The 26,639-nt window shown below is 48.7% G+C and overlaps 1 protein-coding gene across 7 annotated transcripts in view; it reads left to right on the top strand.

Moving 5' to 3' along the window:
• Nucleotides 1-26,639, top strand: part of LOC131408230 (beta-galactosidase-1-like protein 2) — a 60,512-nt gene that overhangs the window by 32,637 nt on the left and 1,236 nt on the right. For 3 of the 7 annotated variants that reach the window (XR_009220727.1, XM_058544763.1, XM_058544762.1), the window contains 13 exons: nucleotides 6,767-6,859; nucleotides 9,740-9,821; nucleotides 15,727-15,797; nucleotides 18,854-18,938; nucleotides 20,276-20,413; nucleotides 20,999-21,079; nucleotides 21,492-21,598; nucleotides 22,290-22,430; nucleotides 22,731-22,802; nucleotides 23,065-23,140; nucleotides 25,475-25,562; nucleotides 25,864-25,975; nucleotides 26,375-26,491. Coding sequence is in view for 6 of the 7 variants with exons in the window: in XM_058544763.1 (XP_058400746.1) it covers nucleotides 6,767-6,859; nucleotides 9,740-9,821; nucleotides 15,727-15,797; nucleotides 18,854-18,938; nucleotides 20,276-20,413; nucleotides 20,999-21,079; nucleotides 21,492-21,598; nucleotides 22,290-22,430; nucleotides 22,731-22,802; nucleotides 23,065-23,140; nucleotides 25,475-25,562; nucleotides 25,864-25,975; nucleotides 26,375-26,491 (1,263 nt within the window). In the remaining variant the exon portion in view is untranslated. The remainder of the gene's footprint in view (nucleotides 1-6,766; nucleotides 6,860-9,739; nucleotides 9,822-15,726; nucleotides 15,798-18,853; nucleotides 18,939-20,275; nucleotides 20,414-20,998; nucleotides 21,080-21,491; nucleotides 21,599-22,289; nucleotides 22,431-22,730; nucleotides 22,803-23,064; nucleotides 23,141-25,474; nucleotides 25,563-25,863; nucleotides 25,976-26,374; nucleotides 26,492-26,639) is intronic. The other 4 variants (XM_058544764.1, XM_058544765.1, XM_058544766.1 and 1 more) reach the window with 4 other exon arrangements.

Genomic DNA, 26,639 nt, shown 5'->3' with positions numbered 1-26,639 from the left:
AGTTAATTTTTGTGAATGGCGATAGCACATGGTCCACTTTCATTCTTTTGCATGTGGCTGTCCAGTTTTCCCAACACCATTTATTGAAGAGACTTTCCTTTCTCCATTGCATGTTCTTAACACCTTTGTCGAAAATTAGCTGTCCGTATATGTGTGGTTTTATTTCTGGGCTTTCAATTCTGTTCCATTGATCTGTGTGTCTGTTTTTGTACCAGTGCCATGCTGTTTTGATTACTATTGCTTTGTAGTATGTTTTGAAGTCAGGGATTGTGATGCCTCCTGCTTTGTTCTTTTTCTTTAGGATTTCTTTAGCTATTCGGGGTCTTTTGTCGCCCCATATAAATTTTAGTATTCTTTTTTCTATTTCTGTGAAGAATGTCATTGGGATTCTGATTGGGATTGCATTGAATCTGTAGATTGCTTTAGGTAATATAGACATTTTAACTATGTTTATTCTTCCAATCCACGTGCATGGGATATCTTTCCATTTCTTTATGTCATCATGGATTTCTTTCAATAATGTCTTGTAGTTCTCATTGTATAGGTCCTTCACCTCCTGGGTAAGATTTATTCCTAGGTATTTTATTCTTTTTGATGCAATTGTAAATGCTATTATCTTTTTGAGCTCTCTTTCTGTTAGTTCATTATTAGCATATAGAAATGCAACTGATTTTTGTAGATTGATTTTGTACCCTGCAACTTTGCTGTAGTTGTTGATTGTTTCTAATAGTTTTTCAACAGATTCTTTAGGGTTTCCTATATATACAATCATGTCATCTGCAAATAGTGAGAGTTTCACTTCTTCGTTACCTATTTGGATTCCTTTTATTCCTTTTTCTTGCCTAATTGCTCTGGCCAAAACCTCCAGTACTATGTTGAACAGGAGTGGTGAGAGTGTCCCTGCCTCGTTCCTGTTCTCAGAGGAATGGCTTTCAGTCTTTCCCCGTTGAGTATGATGTTAGCTGTGGGTTTGTCATATATGGCCTTTATTATGTTGAGGTACTTTCCTTCTATTCCCATTTTATTGAGAGTTTTTATCATAAATGGATGTTGTATCTTGTCAAATGCCTTCTCTGCGTCTATTGAGATGATCATGTGGTTTTTATTCTTTGTTTTGTTGATGTGATGTATCACGTTGATTGATTTGCAGATGTTGAACCATCCCTGTGGCCCTGGTATAAATCCCACTTGATCATGGTGTATGATCTTTTTAATGTATTGTTGTATTCGGTTTGCCAATATTTTGTTGAGGATTTTTGCATCAATGTTCATCAGCGATATTGGCCTGTAATTTTCTTTCTTTGTATTGTCTTTGTCTGGTTTTGGTATCAGGGTGATGTTGGCCTCATAGAATGATTCAGGAAGTGTTCCATCTTCCTCTATTTTTTGGAATAGTTTGAGGAGGATGGGTGTTAAATCTTCTTTGAATGTTTGGTAAAATTCACTGGAGAAGCCATCTGGTCCTGGACTTTTATTTTTTGGGAGATTTTTGATTACTATTTCAATCTCTTTACTTGTTATTGGTCTATTCAGATTCTCCATTTCTTCTTGGTTCAATTTTGGGAGGTTGTATAAGTCTAAGAATTTATCCATTTCTTCTAGATTGTCCAATTTGTTGGCATATAATTTCTCATAGTATTCTCTTATAATCCTCTGTATTTCCAAGGTATCCGTTGTAATTTCTCCTCTTTCATTTCTAATTTTATTTACTTGAGCCTTTTCTCTTTTTTTCTTAGTAAGCCTGGCTAAGGGTTTGTCGATTTTGTTTATCTTCTCGAAAAACCAACTCTTTGTTTCATTAATCCTTTCTACTGTTTTTTTGGTCTCAATATCATTTATTTCTGCTCTGATTTTTATTATTTCTCTCCTTCTGCTGGCTTTGGGCTTTGTTTGTCCTTCTTTTTCTAGTTCTGTTAGGTATAATTTAAGGTTGCCTATTAGGGCTTTTTCTTATTTGTTAAGGTGGCCTTGTATTGCTATGAGTTTCCCTCTCAGGACCGCTTTTGCTGCATCCCATATGGTTTGATATGGCATGTTATCATTTTCGTTTGTTTCCAGATAGTTTTTGATTTCTCCTTTAATTTCATCAATGATCCATTGGTTGTTCAGTAGCATGTTGTTTAATCTCCACATTTTTGTCACTTTCCCAGCTTTTTTTTCATGGTTCATTTCCAGTTTCATAGCCTTATGGTCTGAAAAGATGCTTGTTATGATTTCAGTCTTCTTAAATTTATTGAGGCTTGCTTTGTTTCCCAACGTATGTTCTATCCTAGAGAATGTTCCATGCATGCTTGAGAAGAATGTGTAGTCAGCTGTTTTTGGATGGAGTGCTCTGTATATGTCTACTAGGTCCATCTCGTCCAGTTTTTCATTTAAGTCTACTATTTCTTTATTAACTTTTTGTCTGGATGATCTATCCATTGCTGTAAGTGGGGTGTTAAGATCCCCTACTATATTATTGTGTTGTTGTTGATTTCTCCTTTTAGGTTTGTTCATAGTTGCTTTATGTACATTGGTGCTCCTATGTTGGGTGCATATATATTTATAAGTGATATGTCTTCTTGATGTAGTGTCCCTTTTATCATTATATATTTCCCTTCTTTGTCTTTCTTAACCTGTTTTATCTTGAAGTCTACTTTGTCTGATATGAGTATGGCAACACCTGCTTTCTTTTGTTTGCCATTAGCTTGGAGTATTGTCTTCCATCCTTTCACTCTGAGCCTGTGCTTGTCTTTAGTGCTAAGATGTGTTTCCTGAAGGCAGCATATTGTTGGGTCTTGCTTTTTAATCCATCCTGCCACTCTGTATCTTTTGATTGGAGAGTTCAATCCATTTACATTTAGGGTAATTATTGATATATGAGGGCTTAATGTTGCTGTTTTGTCACTTATTTTCTGGTTCTTTTGCATTTCCTTTGTTTCTTGTCCCATTTGTTTTGGACTGCCAATTCCGTTTGGTTGTTCTGTCTTATGATTCTTCTAGTTTTCTCTTTGTTTATCATATGTGGTTTTGCTTTGATTATTTGTTTAGTGGTTACCTTGAGGTTTGGGCAAAAAATCTTGTGTATGAGACAGTCCGTTATCTGATAGCCTCCTATTTCCTTATACTAAGTCACTTCAGTCACTTTCCTCTTCCCCTTCTAAGTTGCTCTTGTTATACCTTATTCTATCTTGTGTTGTGGCTGTGTGTTTACAGTGATGAGGTTAAATTTATTTTTGGTGAATTTCTTCCTTTGATCTTTGAATTTAGTATTTAAGTGGTTGCTAACCTATTCCGGTAAAGATCTACTATTTCTCTGATTTTGTCTACCTACTTTTCTCCTTCCTCCAAGCTTTGTGTTCCCTTTCTCTTCTTTTTTTCAGGCCTGAGGGCCTTCTTGAGTATTTCTTGTAGTGGGGGTCTCGTGGCCATGAACTCCCTTAGCTTTTATTTATCTGGGAGAGTTACTATTTCTCCATCATATTTGAAAGATGTTTGCTGGATAGAGTATTCTTGGCTGAAAGTTTTTGTCTTTTAGTATTTTGAATATATCATTCCAGTCTCTTCTAGCCTGAAAAGTTTCTGTTGAGAAATCCGCTGAGAGCCTGATGGGAGTTCCTTTGTACGTTATTTTTTGTTTTTGTCTAGCTGCCCTTAATATTGTTTCTTTGTCGTTGACACTGGCTAGCCTTACCACTAGGTGTCATGGTGAAGGCCTTTGTCTGTTAATATATATAGGTGTCCTGTTGGCTTCGCTTACTGGTATTTCCTGCTCCTTCCCCAGATTTGGGAAATTCTCAGCTATTATTTCCTTGAATAGGCTCTCTGTTCCTCTTTCCCTCTCTTCTCCCTCAGGAATACCTATAATTCTTATGTTACATTTTCTAATAGAGTCAGATATTTCTCGGAGTCTTTCTTCATTTTTTTTAGTCTTAGTTCTCTCTCCTTTTCCATCTGGAGTATATCTGTATTCCTATCCTCTAAAGTACTAATTCTTTCCTCCATATTGTCAGCTCTGTTCTTTAAAGATTCCAGATTCTCCTTTATCTCTTCCATTGTGTTCTTCATCTCCATCAGCACTGATTGGTTTTTCTTTATGATTTCAATCTCTTTTGTGAAGAAACTCCTAATCTCATTGAATTGTTTGTCTGTATTGTCTCGTATTTCGTTGAGTGTTTTTATGATAGCTATTTTGAAATCTCTGTCATTTAGTTTATGGATTTCTGTGTCTTCGGGGTTGATTTCTGGGTGCTTGTCATTTTGTTTCTGGTCTGGTGATTTCATATATTTTTGCATTGTGGTTCCTGTGTTGGTTTTGTTTTTCCTCATCCTGGAAGTCTCTGGTTGCACTTTCCACCTGCCGCCACTGTCTGGTGGTAAAGGGCTGTGTAGTTTAAGCCCCCTGTGCTCTGCCCCGGTTTTTCTGCTGCGATCCGCAGTTTTTTTTTTTTTTTTTTCCCGCTGCGATCCACGGGTCCAATCGTTTGATCAGGTCTGCCTCGGATCGCTAGGTCTGGTCTGTTCGAGCTGCACAGTCCGGGTTGCAGGGAGGGGGGAGCTCTCTCTTTTGCCCTCTGGGTCCCTGACGTGGGAGGCTTCTCGTTTGACCCTCTTTATCCGCTCTCTGGGGTGCTCAGATGTTGATGGTAGCCCTGTGGCTCCTCTGAGTCCTCTGTGCGGGAGTTTCCCACTGAGAGAGTCCAAAGAGCCATGGTTTCCCCGCTGAGGGCCGCCCCTCCCCCCTCTCTGGGAGCCGTGCGGACCGGGATCGCTGATCTGATGGGGAGGGAGCGGAGTTCTCCTTACCTCTCCCTACTTCCTCCGGGGGCCCAGCACGTTCCGCTCTCAGATGTGCGGCATTGTGGATCCTTCCGCTCTAGGTTTTCACTGTGTGGGATTCCATTGTTGGTCTGTGACTGTTGCTTTTGTTGTATCTTGTCGGGGGAAGAATTCACGGGAAACCTCACTCCGCCATGATGCTGACGTCACTCCCCTCCATGTAATATTTCTTGTAGGGCAAGTCTAGTGGTAATGAACTCCCTCACCTTTTATTTGTGTGAGAATATCTTAATTTCTTCCTCATTTTTGAAGGACAGTTTTGCTGGATTTGAATTCTCAGTTGATAGTGTTTTTCCTTTAGCACTTTGACTATATCATCACGCTGCCTCTGTCCTGCAAGGTTTCTGATGAGATATCCACTGATAGTCTTATTGGGGATCCTTTGTACATGTCAAGTTGTTTTCCTCTTGTTCAAGAATCTCTTTGTCTTTAGTTTTTGACAGTTTGATTGTAGTATGTCTTGGTATGCATCTCTGGGTTAAAGCTACTAGAAGTTCATTAAAGCTTCTTGGAGTTCATTAAAGCTTCTTGGATTTGTATATCCATGTTTCCTCAAATTTGAAAGGTTTTCAGCTATTATTTCTTCAAATTATCTGCTTTTTGTTTCTTCTTCTTTTGGGGTTCCCATAATGAGTATATTTGTATTCTTACTGATGTTACATAAATCCCTCAGGCTCTCTTCACTTTTATTTATTCTTTTTTCTTTTTGCTCTTTAGATTCAATAATTTAAAATGACCTGTGTTCAAGTTCACTCGTTCTTTCTTCTGCTTGTTTGAATCTACTGTTGAACTCCTATGGTAAATTTTTCTATTTGGATATTGTATTTTTCAGCTCCAGAATTTCTGTTTAGTTCTTTTTTATGGTTTCTGTCTCATTATTGATATTCTTATTTTGTTCATATATCCTTTTCTTGATTTCTTTAGCTCTTTGAGAATACTTATGGCAGTTGTTTTAAAATCTTTGTCTAGTAAGTCCAGTGAGTGTGTTTATTTAGAGACTGTTTCTAGAGATTTATTTTGTTCCTTTTAATGAACCATATTTCCCTGTGTCTTACATGCCTTGTGTTTCTGTCGTTCAAAATTGGGCATTTGAAACAACAGTCACCTCTCCCAGTCTTTGTAAACTGGCAGGGAACACTTTCACTGTTTAGTGGGCTCCTGAGCCTTGAGATCAGCCCAGGGTGAAGGCTTAAGATTTTCTCAGATATTTTCTGGGTACGGCCTGTGTGTGCTTTTTTTTTCCAAGTTTCCCCTGGCCGCTTTTACATATCTTAATTTCCCAGAGAGTCTCACTCCACCTTCTTCTTGTGGCCTTAGATATTCTCTCATATTCCTCTGCCTGTAATCCCTTGCCTCCAGGCATCCATGGGTCTGTAGTCCCCCTGAAGTTTTCACATGCAGCTTCCAGTCTGAGGTCCAAACCATGCCAACATTTCCTGTCTGAGCTCCAAGTCAAATGAAACAGAAACTAGTTCACTGGGCAGCCCAAAGAAAGCCCAGAACATTGCAAACAAGTTCAGTTTTGCTTTTTCTGTCCTGAGGGAGGGAACTGGGAATTGGGATGCTTCCTTCTGACTACACTGTGGTATGCCAGGGAGGGGGTGGGGCAAGGAGAGCAAAAACACCATGAAATCTCCTACTATTTTGAATGTGTCTTTTTCTTGATTGGACGTTCACTTGTTTGCTTAAACATCTGACTCTTTTCCAGAGCTCCTATAAAGTTATTTTAATCATTATATACTTGTTTATTTGATGTTTCTTTTGGGGAACAGTCACCTGGAGCTTCCTATTCCATGTCAAACTGATGTCACTCTCAACTATATACCAAACCTTTTGAGACTTTTGCTTTCAAATGGGATGTTTTGCCAGTAGTTGGTGATAAGTGTGGTGAAATTAGCTAATACAGTTCCCACTAAAAACTCAGCTTCTGATTATCTCTTTTCCCCAGTACAAACATGGAGGACCCATCATTGCTGTGCAGGTGGAGAATGAATATGGTTCCTATAATAAAGACCCCGCCTATATGCCTTACGTCAAGAAAGTAAGAGTCAGCTCAGTTCATTTCTTCTTATTCCTTCCTCTGGAGTGTATTATGGGCTGTGGTGTGACATGGAGGTCTAATGCTTTTCTCATATTAATATCACATTTCCCAGCACCATTTATTAATTAGTGAATCCTTTCTCCATACTTTTATTTCAACAGAGTTGTCATTTCCTTTATTGATTGAGTTTAATTGGGGACTGCAGTACATACATGGTGGTTCAGGGGTTGAGAGTAAAGGAATTGACTCAGTTGAGTGATGATGATTAGAGAAGTCTTCCTGGAGAGGCTGTTCTCATTCCAGCATCTAAAGCAATGGTTCCCAGCTTCAGCTGCACATTGGCTTCCTCTGGGGAATGTTTTAAAATCCCTATACCCAGATCATATACCATACCAGTTAAATAAGAATCTCTGGGGTGGTACTTTGACATCTGATTCCAATGTGTGGGTGAGGTCGAGAACCACTGATTTAGTATATGGCAGATCAGGGAAGGGCAGGGCTAGAATGACACTTAAAAGTACAGGCTAATGCTTAGATCTGGTTTCTGTCACTTAGTAGCTGAGACCTTGAACAAATACCTTAATTTTTCTAAAGCTTCATTTTCTTTTGTATATAGTGGGACTAAAGACGGTATTTGCCTCTCTGAATTGTGCGTATCTGTGCAATCACATGACAGGCTTGGTACTGTTCTAGGCATACAATAAGTAGTCAATAAATAAGACCTTGACAGAATCATTGGCATTGGTTTTGGAGTACTTGGAAGGGTCAGCTGTGGTGTGAGTCGAGGAAATGTTCAGTGGCCTCAGTGAATCCACTGAATTAAAGCTACTTTAGCTTTGGCCCATGATGTCCTGGGCAGCATCTCTTCTGCTGTCACAGGCAGATTCATTTTCCATCTGGAAATGACTTCAGTCCCTTCAGACCGAGGCACAAGTGCTCCAGCCTGTAGGTTCTTATCCACTCTTCCCCCTTCTTCTCACGTGCAGAAAGCCCTCTGTGCAGGGAGCAGGGCTATCTCTAGGAGATGTGGCATTCCTAAAGCTGAAAAGGGGCGAGTTCAGTCCTAATGGTCATGTCCCACCACAGCCTGGAGCACACCACACCTCCAGCTTCCTCTTTGTCTTTGAGTGGGCTAGAAAGACCCCAGCCGGGGCACAGGCTGGGGGAGCTTCTCCTGCTTCACCTCCTTCCCTCAGTCTGTCTCTTGGGTGCTGGGGCTTCTCCAGCAGGAGTTTACTGAATTCCTGAGCTGCAGAGGAGAGCTCCTTTGATGGGGGCAGAGGAGAGTGTGGCCCCTTCAGTGACCTGTCCTGCTCAGTCACGCCTCCCTGGTGTCTGAGAATGGCGTCTGTGTGTGAGACAGGTGGACAAAGAGAAGCCCCAGTGCCCAGCCTCTGTCATCCTGAAGCTCTGGAGAGGATCCCCCTGAACTGCCATGCAGCTTTTCCTGGGGCATTGTGGACATGTGGACACCGTCAGCATACGATGACCTTGGGCAAGTCACCGCACATTTCTGAGCCTTAGTTTCATCGTGTGCACAGTGGAGAAAAGAATGCCTTTCTCTAAGACGGCTGTGGGAATGTAGTGGAGAACTGCACAAGGTCCCTAGCTGTGCTTGGCTGATCGCTGGTGCTCTGTCCCTTACAGTGTGCAGTCAGTAAATGAACGCCTGGGCAAAGTCAAGTGTGACTGTACAGCTATCAAATGTGGTGATTGTCCCTGTTTGCACCCTCCCAGCCCACACGAGGCTTTCCGCACATGGCAGGAACCAAAGCAGAGTTCATTAGACATCAGTGAATGAGTGGTTGGAGAGCTGTGAGGTGGCGGATCCAGGGCTTCTGATACAAATCTCACCTTGCCTAATGGATTAAACTCCTGCAGCCTCTGCTGTCCCTGAGAATTAGGCCCCTGCTCTTTCCTCACCCGCATCTGGGGTCAGATGGGAGCTTTGTTCCCCCACTGGATCACCTCTCTGCCTCCCCTATTTCCAAAAGAATGTGGTTGAAATAAGCAGTCTTGTCATAATATCTGCAGGGAAAATGATAGGAAAATACCCCTTGCTGGGGCTTCTGATCCAAAAGAGCCCACATTCCCAGAGCAGAGCCTTTGAAGGGGGACACACTGGACTCAGGTCCACATTTGCTCATTAGCTCTGATTCCCACAGCACTTCCTCCAGCCTCTCTGAGGCTCTTCATTTGTACAGTTTAGATTCTGACTGTGAAGACTGAATAGGACAGTCTGTGTACAGTGCTCAGCAACAGGTCTGGCATGACAATCATTGGCCCATACATGTGAGCAGTTGTTCTGAGTGGTGAGGAGGGATTGCCCCTCAGCACACTGTGTCCTTCCACTTCTTCAGTGTTAGATTCACCACCTTCACAGAGCATTTCCTGCTCTACTGGGCACATGCAGAGCACAATGCTCATGTGACTGTGGCGTGGCTATTGACCAGAGCCCACCCTAGCCTGGTGTGGGGAAGGGGTGGGCTGCTCGCTTCTGTCCTGGAGGCCTGACCCACTCCTGGAGCCCTGCAGTCAGTGCTGGGTGAAAGCATGGCAGCTGGCCTTGCTGAGCCGGCCTCTGAGCAGGCCCAACTAGGAACAGCACACCAGCCAGACTCAGCATCTTGCCCGACAGGGAGCAGCTAAGGGCTGCCAGAGCCTGACAACCCTGGCCCTGCCATGGCTGGAATTCAGGCTGACTGGAGCTTTGTCGAACGTGGTGGGCACAGACTGGGTGGGTTTCCTTCCATTTTCTGCAGAGAAACAGATGCTTTATTTTGAATCTCTCCCCCTTCTCTTCGGGTTGCCGCATCCCCAGCTGTGTGGCTCAGCAGATGCTCTGAGGACTAACCGAGTTTGCATTGTCTTCCCCCCCAGGCCTTGGAGGACCGAGGTGTTGTGGAGCTGCTCCTGACTTCAGACAACAAGGACGGCCTGAGCAAGGGGGCGGTTGATGGAGGTGCCTTCCCGGGGCTATGCAGGGGTGGGGGGCTGTGCATGGCCTGAGCCTCATGTGGGGTTTCTCTGAGGCCTCTTCTCCCGTTTGCGTGGCACCAGGCCCCGAAGCTCCGGGCCTCAGAGGGTTGGAGAGTCTGTGACAGAGACGGAGTTGCCATAGCCAGCTCTGTGGCTGGTCTCCATTTCTGCAGAGCACTCTGGACACTAACAGTGCTCTGCAGACTGCAAGACACAGGGAACGGCAAGTTGGGCCCCTGAGAAAGTCTCTGAATGTTACACAGTGGGCTGAGCAGATGAAGCATTGAGTGTACTATGAGGATGGCTTTCTCAAATCCTGCCAAAATTGTGGAGACGACTGACCACTTCCCAGGGTCCGTGTAGCCCCCACAGTGATGGACAGTTGGCTGGGCAGTGAGTGCACAGTCGATAAGCATGGCAGCTCTCCATCCACCAGCATCCATACCCCTTACTCCACCTGTCTTCCTGTTGCTGTAGATGCACTGGCCCAGCTCCTGCTTCCGGCTAGCTGCTCCACACTTGTGCACAAGCCCTTTCTCTGCTCAGTCTCTGCTGGTTCCGCTGAGACCAGCAGGCTTCTGGTTTGTAGCTACTCAGCTACAGTATACTGAGCTACTACTATAGCTAATAGCTCAGCTACTCCAGGGCACCGCTCCAGTGACTCCCCTCTGCCCCGCATCATCAAACTTGCTTTCTATTGGATCATTCCCAACTGCATATAGACACATTACTTCTCCCTTCTAAAAAAAAATCTCGATTCATTTTCCTGTGCAGAGGCTGTTCTATTTCTCTGCTCCCCTTTCAACAAATCTCCCCTGTCCATGCTCACTGGCTCTCCCAGTCCTTTCTTATAGATCTCTCTTAAACCACCATGACCACATCACCACCCTCATCATTCAATGATGTTGCTCTTTTCCAGGTTGCCAGTGATCCCCACGTTATCAATTTAACTTGTTAGTCCTCGATGCCTCTGATCTATCTGATTTTAGTCTTCAGCAACTGTCAATCTCTTTTCCTTGAACACGTCCTCACTTGGTGTCAGGGACACAACTTCCTGGTTTTTCTCTGACCTGCTGGCAGCTCCTTCCTGGTCACCTCTCTCTTCCTGGGCTCTGATGTTCAGATTCTTTCTGGCTCACTCCTTGGAATGAATCTGCTCTGCTCACTGTACACTCACTGCCCTGGTGACGTCATCTGGATGGCTCTAAATACGACCTCTGTGCTGAGGAGTCTGAGACGTTGTCTCCATCAGGGACCCTTCCTGAACTCCTGCCATGTGCATCTCCCACCAGGCCTGCCCCCAGGAAGGCTTCAGGTCTCAGCGGAACCAGCGGGGACTGAACTTGTCTGGTGCGCTCCCACTTTCGGTCTTTCTTTTCTCAGTAAATGGCAACTTCATTTTCCCCGAGTTGTGCAGGCCCTGAGCCTTGTAGTCACTCTCGACTCCTCTCTGTATGCCTAACATGCGGCCATCAGCAAATCCTTTTTATCTTTAGCTTTATCTTCAAAATTTGTCTGGAATCCAGATAAGTTTTATCACCTCAACTATTACCGTCATTTTTCATTTGCGTTATTGCAACAGCACTGGAACCGACCTCCCTTTTTTCACTATTGACTCCCCCACAACTTTTTCTCAACATAGCAGCCTCTGCATGCCTTTGATAATGTCACTCGGATCATCTCACGGCCGCCTGAGCTCCAGGTGCACCTGTCTTGCTCAGAGTGAAGTGCAGGTTTTGAGAATGACCTCCAGATGCCTCCCCAGGTGGCCTCTGTGACCCAGCCGGCTGCCTCCTGCTCTCCCCTGGCCCACTCTGCTCCACTCGCCTGGCCTCTCTCGTGTTGCTGGATATACTACACGCCCCCAGCCTTCTTCCATGCAGCTGCACGGCTGTTGCCCCATTTCCTCCGACTCTCCTCCGAGGTCACCTCGAGGTGAGGCTTCCTCTGAGCACCCATTGGAAACTGCAGCTCCTCCTGGAGCTCACCCAGCCCTTCTGCCCTGCTTTATTTTTGCCTTCTAACCTTCCGAGGGTTTCTCTGTTTTATTTGCCTGTTTCAGGCAGTGGTCAGCTCTGCCGGGCTTGGGTTCTGTCTGTCAGGTTCGGCAGCGCTCGCGTGCCTAGACTGGGTGTGCGCACTGCAAGGGTGACTGCAGCCTGAAGGGCCCTCCTGGCAGCTGCCTCCCTGGGGCTGCCGGCGCGTGCCTGCTCCTGCGCGGGCGCGCCGCTCTGTGTTCCTCCCGCTTCCCCTCCCCTGGACTGAACTGCTGGAAGAGAGCGGCTTTCCCTCTGAAGCCCTAGGCCAGCGCCTGGCGTGCGGCCGGCACTCGGGGAGTGACTGCTGGATGAGTGGGCGGGAGAGGCTCTGGTCCCCAGCGAGCCAGTTCCTCCAGGACCCAGACCCCGTCTCCCGCGAGGACCGCCAGCGACTCCCGTCATGTCCGCGCATCCGGCGGGCGGTGGCCGTGTGGTAGGAAGGCCCTTCGTACGCTGGTGCACTCCGGGGCGGGGTAGAGGGAAGCGGAGGTGGGCGGGTGCGGGGTCTCCACTGCGGGTCCCCCTCCACCCCGCCCCCAGCCGCCTGCCGCCTGTGCTGCCTAGAATGATCCCTTTCAATTAAAAATGTAATTAAAGTAACGTATTTACCAGATCTAAAAGTAAAATAGAAATCCTGATAAATACAACGCAGCCTGCCTCCCCCTCCCCATCCCCGGAAACGATCGCTGGAACCTTCAACGTTTTCTTCTGGTGTTTTTCTCCGTAGTTCTAAATACTGTGCACGTGGAACTCTATGTATCCATCGAAATCTGTCTTGTTGCGCTGAGGTTTAGTCCTCTGGCGCCCGCCCGGTTCCGCTGGGCGCTCCGCCTCCTGCGGCCGCGCCGGCGGTCTGGACGTGCGCGGATCGGCTCGCCTTGGGTGTGCTCAGTTTTCGCTGTCACTGTAATTATCCCATTGTGTTTCTCTTTCACATTCTTCTCTCTTTCTCCCCCTCCCCCCTTTTCTTTTAAACAATCCTTTACTAGAGATCTTCCAGACTCCTCTCAGGGTGTTTTGCAGATGCCTCTACCTGTCAGAGCCTCTGTCTAGTCTGATCGGGTCTGGGACCTCTCTGTCCCTGACCAGCGGTGGCCCGCCACACAGCGTTACCCAGACAGGCCCGCGTGTCCTGTCGGACCTCCCGGCTCCTAGAACGTGGATGACATTGCTCCCTTATTCTCTAGGAGCTGCTGTGCTGTGGAAGGACGGTGGTGTTCCGTGCCTGAGCCTTTTATATGTCCTGTTCATTTTTTCCTCTCCTGTTTCTAGAAAGTTTTAGAATTTTCCTTCCATTGTTGGTATTCTGCTATTTCAGAATGGCCTTCTTTGGTGTCCCTTTCGGGGCACTTCTCTGGGTCACTTGAACCAGAACCATTATGGTCGTCAGTGCTGGGACCTGCATGCTGCGTTTCTTCAATACGCTTTCCCTCCTCCTTCTGATCTCTTGGTGGTTCTGTTGCTCATGGATTGGACTTTCATATCGATTCTCTAAGTCTCTTAGCTTTTTGATTTTTTCTCTCTTTGCCCTTTAGTTCTACTTTCTGGGCGACTTACTCAGCTTTTGTCTTCCAATCCCTCTGTTATCTCCTGGATCACGTTTTTCTTGAATAATTTCTTTTCTCATAGCATGCTTTTTTTTTTTTTTTTTTGTGAGGAGGACTAGCCCTGAGCTAACATCTGATGCCAATCCTCCCCTTTTTTCTTGAGGAAGATTGGCCCTGAGCTAACATCTGTGCCCATCTTCCTCTACTTTATATGGGATGCCACCACAGCAGGGCTTAACAAGCAGTCTGTTGGGTGCACCCCCGGGATCCGCACTTAACCACTTGTGCCACCGGGCCGGCCCCCTCAAGGCATGCTTCTTTGTTTTTTCTTTTGTGAGGAAGATCAGCCCTGAGCTAACATCTGCCAATCCTCCTCTTTTTTGCTGAGGAAGACTGGCTGTGGGCTAACATCCATGCTTATCTTCCTCCACTTTATATGGGACGCCGCCACAGCATGGCTTGCCAAGTGGTGTGTCGGTGTGCGCCCGGAATCCGAACCGGTGAACCCCGGGCCACCACAGTGGAGTGCACGCACTTAACCACTTGCGCCACCAGGCTGGCCTCGGCATGCTTTTTTTAATGGATACTATGGTTCTTATCTCTCTCTGAGGATATTTTATTATTTTTTTCACATTTATCTGTTCTGCTCAATTGTCCACGTGAGGGGACTTTCTCAGTTGTTGGTTCTTGCCTGAGCAGTTAAGGAAGAGGCGCTAGGTGGCCCCTTGGGAACTGCAGGTAGAGGAGAGGCTGGTGGCAGGTGTGCTCCTCTGTGGGGTGGGTGGGCCCTGGTGGGCTGTTTCAATGAGGAAAACCTGGGTGTCATTGTCGGAGATAAGTGGTTCCAGAGAAGGACCCTTTGGTCTAGGGCTGCAGATGCTGTGGGAGCAGGCTGGAGGGGTGGGCAGGAGCCCCCTTGTCCAGGTTGTCCTTTCCCCCCTTTGGATCTCTCAGCCCACACTCTTCTGTGCCCGATCCCTCCAATCTGGAGCCTCTTGGCTTTCCCAGAGAGTATGGTCCCCTGAGGGGATGGCACCTTTGAGGGGTGGGCAAGGGGGCTTGAGGAGTGTGCGAGGCAGGGGGCGGGGCGTCCTCCCCTGCACAGTGCCTCAGCTGTGCGTGAGGCTTTGGGTTGCAGGTGGGCAGCCAGTCATAACTTCTTCCACTCTCTTAGGCCGTTACCGACCCACTGCCCTTTTTTCAGTCACCCAAGACTTTCTTAAAACCTCATCTCTGGTATGCCTTCTCTCCAGTTCTTGTTCCTTATGGACTTCCACTTTTTCATGCCTTGATCTTTATCTTAGTAGAGTGTCAAGAAGGCTAGGAATAGATGCTCTGTACAGTTAGCCATGCTAATCCTGCTGACCTCTGAGATTTCTGCCTGGTCAGTTTCTGACAGTCTTCCTGTCTTCCGGGATTTCTACTTCGGATGAGGAGGGGTCTGGATGTAGTGTCTTCCCCAGTGGGTTGCTGGAGGATGTTGACATGGCAGGACAATGGGTGGGTATCGGATGGGCCCGAGGTGCGGTCCTGCTCTGCTGCTCACCAGTTGTGTGACCTTGAGGCAAGTTCTTTAACCTCCTGGAGGCTCAGCTCTTGTTTGTTTGTTTTTAATCACTGGTAATCTGGGGCTTATGTCCGACAAGAGAGCGTCAGGGTGGCCAGCTTGCCAGGCCGGCTCAGTCTCTGTCATGCCTTCCCAGGCCACTGGAACTCAGGCCAAGGCCAGTGTGTGTGAGGCCCACTGTTCAGGCAGACAGCAAGCAGACAGGGAGCCCCAGGAGCAGTGGGGTCGGCCAGGGATCCACAACCACTGGCAAACATAGCACATCTTTCTCGGGCATCCTTTCACTGATGGAAAGCCGTTTAAAATATCATTTTAAGTTAAACAATGAGCATATGATGGGGTAGAATAGAAAATTAGCCTCGTCAAAGAAATGAAAGGGGAGTCTTCATTTAGATTGTTACCCTGTACTAGATACCGGAGGTCAAGTAATGGTTAGACTCCGGGCTCCCACAGAAGAATAACTAACAGAACGCACACTCTGGTCGTAGACCCACGTGAATCAAGAACAGACGCTTAGTGAAGGCGTGCTCTGTGTGGTCTGTGCTGAGGGTGGGATTTCTAAGACAAGCAAGATAAATTTCCTGACATCAGAGAAACTAAACTCTAATTGGAGGTGGGAACTATTGTCAAGACTAATTTATTTTGCTGGTGAATTGAGAACGGTCTGGGGTGCTTCAGAAAGTCTTCCTGCTTTTAAGAGAATGCTCTGTTTTTCCTCTCTCCTTCCATCCACAGCACTGGCCACCATCAACTTACAGTTGCAACACGACCTGCAGTTGCTGACCACCTTTCTCTTCAGCGTCCAGGTGAGCCTGGCCCGGCAGCTGCCCGCCCTGCTCCACGCGAGTGTAGGAATCCTCCAGCTGAGTGGAGCCTCTCTGTCAGAAGCCCGCGGGGCTCTGGAATGCCCGCGCTGTGTGCAGGGTGCCCCAGACGGGAGGCAGGGGGTCTGGGCTCTCTCAGCCCTCTTTTCCACTGCAGAGCTCAGCCCCCGCGGCCCCCGTGTGGCCGCGCCCTGGCCAAGGAAGCCCTGTGGAAGTGCTCTGAGGTGTTGCTGTGTAGGCTGATGTATGAGTAGGGTGTCCCGCCTCTTGAGAAAGGGCTCTTTTTGAAGCTCTGGGTGTGGTGCCATCACAGAGGCCTCTTGACTAGCATTGTGTGGAGTCAAGTAGCCCCAGACGTGCTCAGATGATCAAGGGGAAAAACACTGCCCTGCCCTGTACAGTATGTCTGACCTTAACCTGTGAGGCCCCTATGGGCCTAGAAAGATTGTTGTCATCAGCAGGACAGGAAGCCCGGCCCATTCCAGGTCAGAGGAAGAGGAGTTTCTGGATATTTCTCAGCATCCATCAGGTTGATGGGAATTTACAGTTAAATCCTGTTCGGATTGGTTTCTCTTCTCTCAAGTTCGTGTCTCTCTCCTAAAGAGAGAGAGGTGATCTGGCCAAGGCAGCTGCAGCCCATTCGCAGAGCTGAGAGGCCCCATCCCTCGCCCTGTCTTGCTGAAGTGGGAGAATGCTCCAAACTGCCACCATCTGTTGGTGGAGGCGTTGATTGCTGGGCCTAGAGTGAACTGTTGGAGCGTTCATGTCACCGTGGACAGGTGCCTGTGAGAAGCTGGGGTTCTCCATCCCAGCTGCTCATTTTTAGAGCAGAGGCAGTGTCCTAAGGCACATCCACATGAGGCCACCACGGCAGGGTGAAGCCACGACGGATGAGGGCCACCCATGTGTATGATGCAGCTACTACTGGAGTGTAGAGGGACAAGCAGAATGGGCAGGGAAGGTGCACAGGAGGAGATGGGACGGGGTGGGGCCTCACCCCAGGCAGACTTTGTGAGGCAGATCTGGGAGAGACAGCGGATATAGGTGGGCCCAGGTCCCGTCCCTTTCTCCGTTCCTTCCCTCCGCCCCTATGTACTGAGTGCCCGCTCTGTGCGTGGGGTAGGCCAGGCCCAGTCCCGCTGCAGTGACTAAGATGACAGGGTCTCTGCCCTCCTGCAGTTTTTTGCCTACTTGGGAAGAGACGTGTTAAACAAACAATTGCCTGGTAACTAATAGCACTGTACTTGAGTGCTGTCCACGAGCAGTGCCGGCTGCTGTGGGGTGACCGCCCTGTGTTTCTCCTTCCTCTTCTGTGAGTGGGAACCCTGATCGCACCTACTGAGAAGTTGTTTGCGGGTGAAGTGAGGAGATACTTGGCAGGCACCAGCGTAGCAGTGCTTCACGCTGGCTCCTTCAGGGTCCTCCTTGGACCAATGGCCATGCCTGTGTGCCCCAGGCTGGTCATCCTTTGACAAAACAGCACCGCTAAAGGCCATTCTATCCACAGCTCAGCGACATCTGCTTTCCCCGAGGAAGGGGGCTGGGGTGCTTGCTTGTTGCGATCACAGGCGCCTCGGAATTGTGGACAGCACAGGCCCAGCTCTGCTCAGCTTTGGGGTGGCCAGCAGCACCTCGCTGGGCCTCCCGTCCGTGTCCAGTGATGAAGAGCATTCCTGTGACTGTTTCCCGAGCACTTCCTGTGTGCCAGGCCCTGTGTGCTAAGGGCTGTACGTGCGTTGTTTCCTTTAATTCTCCCACTAACCGTGTGAGCTGGCTACTGGTATTACTGTTTTACAGTTAAGGAGACAGATTGGTAGAATGGATAAAGCACCCAGTGACTGGCAGGTTAGGGAGGACAGCAGAGCTCCAGCTCTTCACCACATCGTGCGCTGCAGTGACCTGGGCCGGTGGTGGACACCCCCTACCTTGGCCCTGGCACCCTCAAGTCAGGGAGCCCCCTCCTGGCACGGGAGGCACGGGAGACTACTGACATGAGGGACTTAAAGTTGACTTCTCCCTTCTTAGTGACTTAAAGGTGGCACAGTATATCCCCTTCTTGGGGGGTAGACAGCTGTAAAGAAAACCAAGGCACCTATCTTGCTAAAAATTATTGTGACTCCTTTGGCCTTCTCCTGGTGTGGTTGGTCCCTTCTACTCAGCGGACTGTGAATCATCACCCTGGGTCAGACTTTGTTGCTCTGTGGGCAGCTGCCCTCTGAATGTAAAGCCGTCACTAACACGGCATGTGACAAATGAGGAAGGCTTTCTGGTGTGGAGCCTGAAATGCCAGCATATTTGTCCTTCCACCTCCCCCAGTTGCTCTGGTACTTCCACAAACAAGGCAGAGTGGAGCATGGTCCCTGGAAAGATTTCTGCATCCTTGGGGCAATCCCGTGCAAAGTCAGTATTCTGAGGTAATAGTAAAGACTTACTGAACGTCCCAGCCAAGGTTTGATGCAGACATTGTGGCTGCAGAGCCTGCACTGTGGAGAGCTGGGCTATGATGCCCTGACCCTGGTCCTCGAAGAGGGGCCTGTTCTGCAGCCCTCTGACTCTTCCAGCTAAAGGGAAGCAGCAGCTGAGGGGCCTGCATCCACGGTGTGCCTCCCAGAAGTGGAGTTATCCTGATAGAGCATTCTCCTTCCCTGGAAGAGGATAGGCTTGGCTTGACTCAGAATGTGAACCAATGTAGGAAGAGACTCTGAAAGCAGGAGCTGAATTCTCTTGAAGACTTACTTTGAACACATCCACGTGTTTTCTCACCAGCACCGTATGCAACGTTAAAGCACATCAAGGTGGCAGGGTCCACTGCGCCCACTCTGGTAGCCTGTGCTCCCCCATCTTCAGTGTGGGGGCCGCACACGGAGAAGCGGTGCACGTGTACCTGCTGCTTGTCTGTGCTCTGCCTTCCACGGCCGCTAAGGCAAGGGGCGTGCAGCCAGGGAAGAACTGTGGGGACAGAGGTGCTGGCATTCCTCTCCAGGAAGGGCTCCCCTCTGTCTTCTTGGCCAGCTAACTTCTCATTTTGTGATGTCCAGGGGGCTCGGCCCAAGATGGTAATGGAGTACTGGACGGGGTGGTTTGACTCGTGGGGAGGCCCACACAACATCCTGGATTCCTCTGGTGAGTGTTTTGCAGTACCTACATCCAGTATGTGTGTGGACCTAAGAAGTAGGAATAAGTTCCAAATACCCTGCCAACTGATGTAGACTAGCTGTAGGGTGCAAGGCTCCTGGGAGTATTTGCGTGTAGTAGTCAGCGCAATGGTTTTCCAGAGTCATTTATCTTGACATTTGAAGTGAACAGTAGGACTTTTAACATTGCTTTATTATGTTTTTGTAATTAGATAAGTAATGTAATTATAAGTAATAATTTGCAAACATTGAGCAAATACAGAATATGTATAAAAAAGAAATAAAAACCCCAGAGCCCAGAGAAGACACTGTGGCGTGTACAGTCCAGGCCGTTCTCTGTATCTCTGTTTTCAGCCCTGTGTGCACATAGATGTGGACAAATGTGGGCACATCTGCTCCTCGTCACCTGTTTGTGTGTGAATGACACAGACAGCCAGCTTTCTAACTGTTAAACATAGATTCCCTTGCTGTTTTTAAGAACAGAAAGAACCCCATGTATTGGTGACTAAAACATAATTCATTTACCCAATCTCTATTGATGAACATGGAGGTTGTTTTCAGTGGTTTTTGTTCACTGAACACTGTGTCACTGAGCATTCTTGAACATCCAGTTTGCATACCTGGCATATTATTTCCCTAAGATAAGTTCCTAGCAATGGAATTGCTATGTTAATGCAATTTTGATGTATGTTTACTAAACTGCCCTCCAAAAAGACTGTAGCAATTCTTACCGTTTTTCAGCGAGAATACCCATTTCCCACCGATTCATCAACACTGAGTATTAAAATAATTTTTAATATTTGCTAATTTGATAAGTCATTGTTTAGTTCACATTTCTTTGACCAATACTGAGGTTTTTAAGAAAACATACACATATATATATTAGTTAACCATTTATATTTCTCCTTTGATACTATCTTTTCATGTCATTGGTTCTAATAAAGGTAGGATTGAGGAAGTGGTCAGAATTATATCTGTAATTATGAATCTTCTCTCTCTGTGTCTTACTGAGAGTAACAGTTGAGAAGTGTGCCGGGGAGGCAGAAGGCTGCCCTACACGGCACATTGTCCAAGTCGTAGTCAATGGAGACCTGATGTGATGTAAAAACAACAGGAAGGCCGAAGCTCTGGGGCCAAGATTCTGGCCCGTTTCTCGTCCTCCTCCCCTCGTCTTCTGCGATGGGAGTTTTAGTGGAAGCTGAAGGGCAGAGTGATGAAGTTGGATTTGAGGAGGGACCAGGAAAGATGAGAGTGCCAAAGGGACTTACAGCTTGTCCCAAACTCAAACTCACTCTGCATGTTCCCCTTTCTCCCCTCCTCCTGTAGAGGTCTTAAAAACAGTGTCTGCCATCATCGATGCCGGCTCCTCCATCAACCTCTACATGTTCCATGGAGGCACCAACTTTGGCTTCATAAATGGAGCCATGCATTTTTATGAATATAAGTCTGATGTCACCAGCTATGGCAAGTATTCCCCAGTACCGCCCCTCCCCAGAACACCCCCGCATTTGTGTGTCTGGGGCTATTTATGGACAGTCCTTTAGGGACAGCTTCTGGCACCTTTAACGTATTTTGCTGCAGAGTGCTTGGGGAAGGTGGAGGTTTGTCTGGATTGTCACTTTTAAACTTCCAGAGCAGTGGGAGATGGAAGCCGGCTGACGTGCCTGGGAGCCTTCGGAAGTGAGCTGGAGGAAGTGGGAGAGGCACGCAGGCTGAGGGAAAGTCCTTACGTGAGAGCAGCTTCTTCTCCCTACTCAGGACCTTCACGTGGTGTGACCTCTGCTCCCCCCTTTAGATTGAGAGTCCCCGGAAAGTAGGAAAGATGCCTGGAAATTTAGGGTCATGCTGTGGTCGTGCGCAGTTTTGGTGGCATTCTGTTGTATTTGGTATATATAGTATTTTGGGTGACGGCTCATACCAAAAGTGTTTGCCTCCCAAATGGCTGGTATGAGGACCCTTCCCTCTCTCAGCTTCTCCCTTCTCTTTTTGCTGCCACAGACACTGTCCTGGGACATGAGTGACCAGTGACGGTGCCCTGGTGTCTTGCAGACTATGACGCAGTGCTAACAGAGGCTGGGGACTACACGGCCAAGTACGTCCAGCTCCGGGACTTCTTTGGCTCCATCTCAGGTACCTGGCAAGCAGCAGGCTCGAGCACCACCTTGGGCCCTTGCTTTTGCTCTGAGACCCCTAAGAGTTCCTTCCTGACCATCCCACCTCAACCCTGGTTGATCTGTGTGCAGGAATGTCCTAGACGAGGACAGGCGAGTTGAGAGATTAACTGTTTTCATCCTAGTTTGTGTCTTGCCAGCCTTGCCTTTTCATGGGTGCTAAGACTCCTGAGGATATGAGAAAGCCCCCAGTGCCCCTGGCGTTGTCTTCCTAGCGGGGTCTAGGCCTTTCTGGGAATGGACCTGTTTTCCTCTTGGCTCTGCGGTAGAGGAGCACGTTGGGCTGTGTTTAGGAGCCAGGGGTTATGGAGGCTGGAGGGCAGTGACTGTGGGGTCCCTTGGGGTGGCCCTGTTGTTTGTCTGCATTGCAGGTGCCCCTCTGCCTCCCCCGCCTGACCCTCTTCCCAAGACTGCATATGAGTCAGTGACGCCAGCTTTCTACCTGTCACTGTGGGACGCCCTGAAGTACCTGGAGACAGTAAGTGCTGCGGGCTGGGCGGAGGGGCTAGGAAGCCCTCCAGACAGCTGTCATGGAGGAAGAGAAAACCAACTCTTGAGCTTTGAGGTCTACTCTCTCACTTTAGAACTCAGAGTAAAGAGAACGAACTCAAGCTAGAGTATGAACTGGGAAGGAACTTTTTAGAACTTGAAGAAAAACTGGGTCACACAGTAGGAATTCCCTTTCTCCAGCCTCAGTGGGAAGACAGGATGAGGGGCAGGAGAATGGGCTTCACCCTCCTCTGAGAATAGGATGTACCTCCTGTAGCTGACTCAGAGGGATGCTGTGATGCAAAAATGATGGCGGCTTAAAAAGGTGCAAGTCCACGAGATGGCAGGGCTTCATTCTGTTGTTACTGCATATGCCCCTTCTCACCCCTAACCCTGTGACCCTGGAGAGCCCGAGTTAGTGTGATGAGAAGGCAAGGCAGGATTTTGGAGCTGAGAGAGCCAGTCAACTGGATTGGCTCCACATGTTTGTGAAATGAGGTGTCAAAATAGAAACAAATGTTGGGGCCCCCACTCCATCCCTGCCCCTGCCCCACAGTATGCTAACCCCAGGTGGGAGTCTGTTTGCTATGCCACACTCCCCCAGAAAGCTCAAGGTGAGGTTGCTGCCTTTTTTCTCCTCTGCCTAGCCCCTGTGCCTCCACCGTCTTTTCTCTGTACAGCCAGTCAATTCTGAAAAGCCAGTCAATATGGAGAACCTGCCAGTAAACAATGGAAATGGACAGTCCTTTGGGTACACTCTGTACGAGACCACCATTGCCTCATCTGGTGTCCTCAGTGGTCTTGTGCGTGACCGGGGACAGGTAGGAGCGTCTGCTCTTCATTCCTGTCACCTTGTAGTCATCAAGCTCCATCACAGACGTCTGACTCTCTCCCCTCTGCGCTCACATATCGGGCCGTTCCCAGTCCGTGGAGATGGGCCATCACCATCAGCTGTGCAGTCCTTTTCAGCTGTACTCACAGGCATTCATTTTTCCTCTGTGCCTGGCTAAACCCCCTCCTCAGCACACACCCAGTGTTACCTCTTTCTTTGCTTAGCAGAGATCCCTCTTACGCCTCCCTCCTGTCAACTCATGGGTGCTTTCTGTCTGTTCATTTGGCAGGTATTTGTGAACACAGTATCTATAGGATTCTTGGACTATGAAACGAAGGCAATCAATATCCCCTTGATTCAGGTTTGTTATCCTGGGGAGCTGGGTGATGGGTTGCACCAGCTGCTTCCTGAGCAGGTTTGGTGGGAGTCAAAGAGGAAGACCTGGAAGACAGGAGGCTCCTTAACCACAGAGCTGCACATGGAAAGAGGGGCAGAACATTACATTCTGATCATCCTCAGAGCTTAGGGAAGAACTAGGGTTCCACAGAGAAACCCCTAGGTGCAGTTGTGACCTTATGGCTGGGTAATCAGGAAGTCATCATCGACCACTGTATTCCTGGCAGGGTCACACCATGCTGAGGATCTTGGTGGAGAATCGTGGGCGAGTCAACTATGGGGAGATTGATGATCAGCGCAAAGGTGGGTCACAGCACATGCCGAGAGAAGAGCTGCTAATGCTCAGCACTTGCCTGGTTATCCCTTCTCCATACCAGCACAACAGCAGGCCATGGAGGCTGATTGCAGTGAAGTGGGGCCATGGTGGCCCATTGGAGGCAGGTGGGTCATGGAGGCCCACTGGAGGATGTAGAGTCATGGAGGCCCATTGGAAGAAATTGGGTCATGGAGGCCCACTGGAGGGAGGTAGAATCACAGAGGCTCGTTGGAGAGAGGTTGGACATGGAGAACCATTAGAGTGGGGTAGGTCATAGAAGCCAATTGGTGAGTCATAGACACCTATTGCAGTGAGGTAGGGTCATGGAGGCCCATTGGAGGGAGGTGGGTCATGGAGGTTCATTGAAGGGAGGTGGGGCCATGGAGGCCCATTGCAGTAAAGAGGGGTCATGGAGGCCCGTTGGAGGGAGGTGGGTCAAGGAGGCCCATTGGAGGGACCTGGGTCAAGGAGGCCCATTGGAGAGAGGTGGAAGTGGGCCTGAGAGGCCTAGGTGGGTTCTGACCTCTTCCCTGTTTGCACTCCCTGTGCATGTTGTCCTCATGCCCATGGTGTACACACAGTGAACACTGAGCCAGCCTCTCCAGATCTCCCTGGGCTGTAGTTGCTTTAGCAGGGGGCTGTCTGCTGGGGTGGTGGGGGGTAGTGGGTGAGGGGCAAGGAATGGGATTCCCAGAAATCCAAAAAAAGGCATATCCAAAAATCCAAATCCAAAAACTCCTGCCTTGCGTCTCCACACTGAATTTCTTTTCTTGATCAATTTTGGAAATCCATTGATGATCACATTTGTGGTGGGGAGGAGGTGGCGGCAGGACAAACAGTGAACAAAATGCTCTTGATGGCAAGCCCCTCTGGGAATATTCCACCAATTTGTTTTATTTTTCCTGGCCTTCTAAACCTTTGCTTAAATTTGCCTTTTCTTTCTTATCTGTTTATCAAAATGTGGGCAGTTTCATGCAAGTTGTGAAATAAGAACTTAGACAAAATAAATCCCACTGTGGTGGGGAAGACTGGTGACCTCCCAACTCTCTCACAGTGTTTGCCTTTGTAATGTGGAAACCTGCGTGTCCCGTCCTGCCTGCCAGGGAAGCAAAGCGCTGTGGCCCAGCCACAGGGGCTCCTTGGGTCCTGGGCCAGCCCTCTCCAGTGGGCCTCAGAGTAGCTTCTGGTCCTGCTTGCCCTCCCTCTTCCCTAAACAATCCCCAGTGCTCCTCCTTTCCCCTGAGGAGCTCCCTCTCCAGGCCCATCCTTACTTCCCAGTCTTTGCCTCCCCAGGCCTGTGGTCAAGGTGTGCCCTGGACTTGCACTGTGGAGTTCCTATCCTCTGGAACAGTTCAGTGTTTGTAAGTCACAGACTTGCTCTCCAGAAATGTGTGTGCCCCTGACACACACCTGTACCTGCAATTTAACAGGGTCCACAGGCCCCATGAAGCCTGTTCACGATCCCCAGCCTATCCAAACTCCCCCTCAAGCCACTCAGCAGCTCCATGACCGAGAGGAACATGGAAGCTGCTCCTGGACCAACATAGCTGACCCATTCCCCAAGGTGCTAATTAATCGCTATTCACGTATGCACAGTTTCTCTGACTTGGATACATAAGTCATATTGCCATCTGTTCACAAAAAAATCTTTTTTTTTTAAAGATTTTATTTATTTATTTTCCCCCCAAAGCCCCAGTAGATAGTTATATGTCATAGCTGCACATCCCTCTAGTTGCTGTATGTGGGATGCGGCCTCAGCATGGCTGGAGAAATGGTGCGTCGGTGCGCGCCCGGGATCCGAACCCGGGCCGCCAGCAGCAGAGTGCGCGCACTTAACCGCTAAGCCACAGGGCCGGCCCCACAAAAAAATCTTTAACCTTAGGTCATGTAGAAGATTCCTGGCTGAGTTCTTAGGTCTGTTTAGTCTGGGACCCCACCGCAACTGACCTTGAAGCCAGGCTAGAACCACTGTGACCTCTTGGTCATCTGCCCATTTGGCCTTATTTTATTGTGTTGGAATTCTCAGCCCCCAAAAGGGAGCTTCCCACTCAGAGAGGCCAGAGACTGTTCTCGCCTGGTGACATTCTCAGCTCTGTCATTGCCCTGGGATGTGTTCTTCCAGGCAAATTCTAGGACCGGGCACATACTGTGTTACTCATTTTCATCCTCTTTGGGATTTCTAGGGAGAGTTTATGCCATGTGATGAGCCCTCAGGGAGTGCGTCCTTCAGGAGAAATCCTCATGTGAACGTCCCACATGTGTGCTGGCCACAGCCAAGTCAGCTGTGGCTGTGCTCATGTTTCCTTGCCTCCTTCCCACAGGTTTAATTGGAAATATCTATCTGAATGATTATCCCCTGAGAAAATTCAGGATCTACAGCCTGGATATGAAAAAGAGCTTCTTTCAGAGGTGGGTTCCCACCTGGTGCAGCGTGTGAACTTATGGACAGGGAGCAGGAGAGCCAGGAAGGCCCAGAGCTGCTTAGGCCTCGCCCCTCCTCCCACCCATGTGTACACAGACCCAGAGCCCAGAGCACTTGCCCACGAAGTGCCAGCTCTAGAGACCAGGGAATTTCCATGACACCACCCCGCTGCCCTTCCTGTGCTGCGGTTAACAGGCGGGGGGGACTGCGGTGCCTCTGGAATTAGATGCAGGACAGGGCCCAGATCTGAGAAAGCGCCCTCCTCTCTTTCTTCCGTTCTGGCTGTAGGTTCAGCTCCCACGAATGGAACCACGTCCCTGAAGTACCTACATTCCCTGCTTTCTTCTTGGGGGCCTTGTCAGTTGCCCTTTCCCCTTCTGACACTTTTATGAAGCTGGAGGTTTGTAGCCCCTCCCTGCCCAGGTTCTCCAGTCTCCCCCTGCCCCAGGGAGCCCTCTGTACCACTCCCAGAGGGTCTTGGTCCTTGTGTTGCCCTCTCTGAAAGGGCCCCCAGGGCCTCCCTGGGCCAAGGGGAGTGGGCTCAAAGCAGAAGAACCACCTGGTGGTACTTCTCAGGGTCCAGGTTCCTACGTCCAGTCTGAGCCTGGGTGCCCTGCCTGGGAGAATGAGAGACAGAACTCCCTACTCGTTAACCTTGTGGCTGTCAGAACGTTGGTTCACGTGGGTCTCTTGGAAGCCGAGAGAACATGTGGCATGTGGCTGTGTCTCTGCCTTCCCATGTGACTTTATATTCAGTGGCTTTCATGGTTGACTAACACCTTCTCTTCTCTGCTTAAAGGGCTGGGAGAAGGGGGTTGTATTCATCAATGGCCAAAACCTTGGACGCTACTGGAACATCGGACCCCAGGAGACCCTCTACCTCCCAGGTGCCTGGTTGGACCAAGGCATCAACCAGGTGTGAGCACTTGCAGGCTCTTCCTTTTCCCCAGGAGCCCCTTCTCCCTGCCCTCCCTGGCATCACAATGTTTCTCTGGGGTCCTTGGTCACAGGCTGTTAAGGCTGGTGAGGGCAGGAGAGAGGCAGAGGTTGTAGCCAGCTCTTCT

This window comes from Diceros bicornis, chromosome 7 (genome assembly GCF_020826845.1).
Source record: "Diceros bicornis minor isolate mBicDic1 chromosome 7, mDicBic1.mat.cur, whole genome shotgun sequence".
Classification (NCBI taxonomy): Eukaryota; Metazoa; Chordata; class Mammalia; order Perissodactyla; family Rhinocerotidae; genus Diceros; species Diceros bicornis.
The sequence above is the reverse complement of the archived record's forward strand: the minus strand, read 5'-3'. Positions and strand labels throughout refer to the sequence as shown.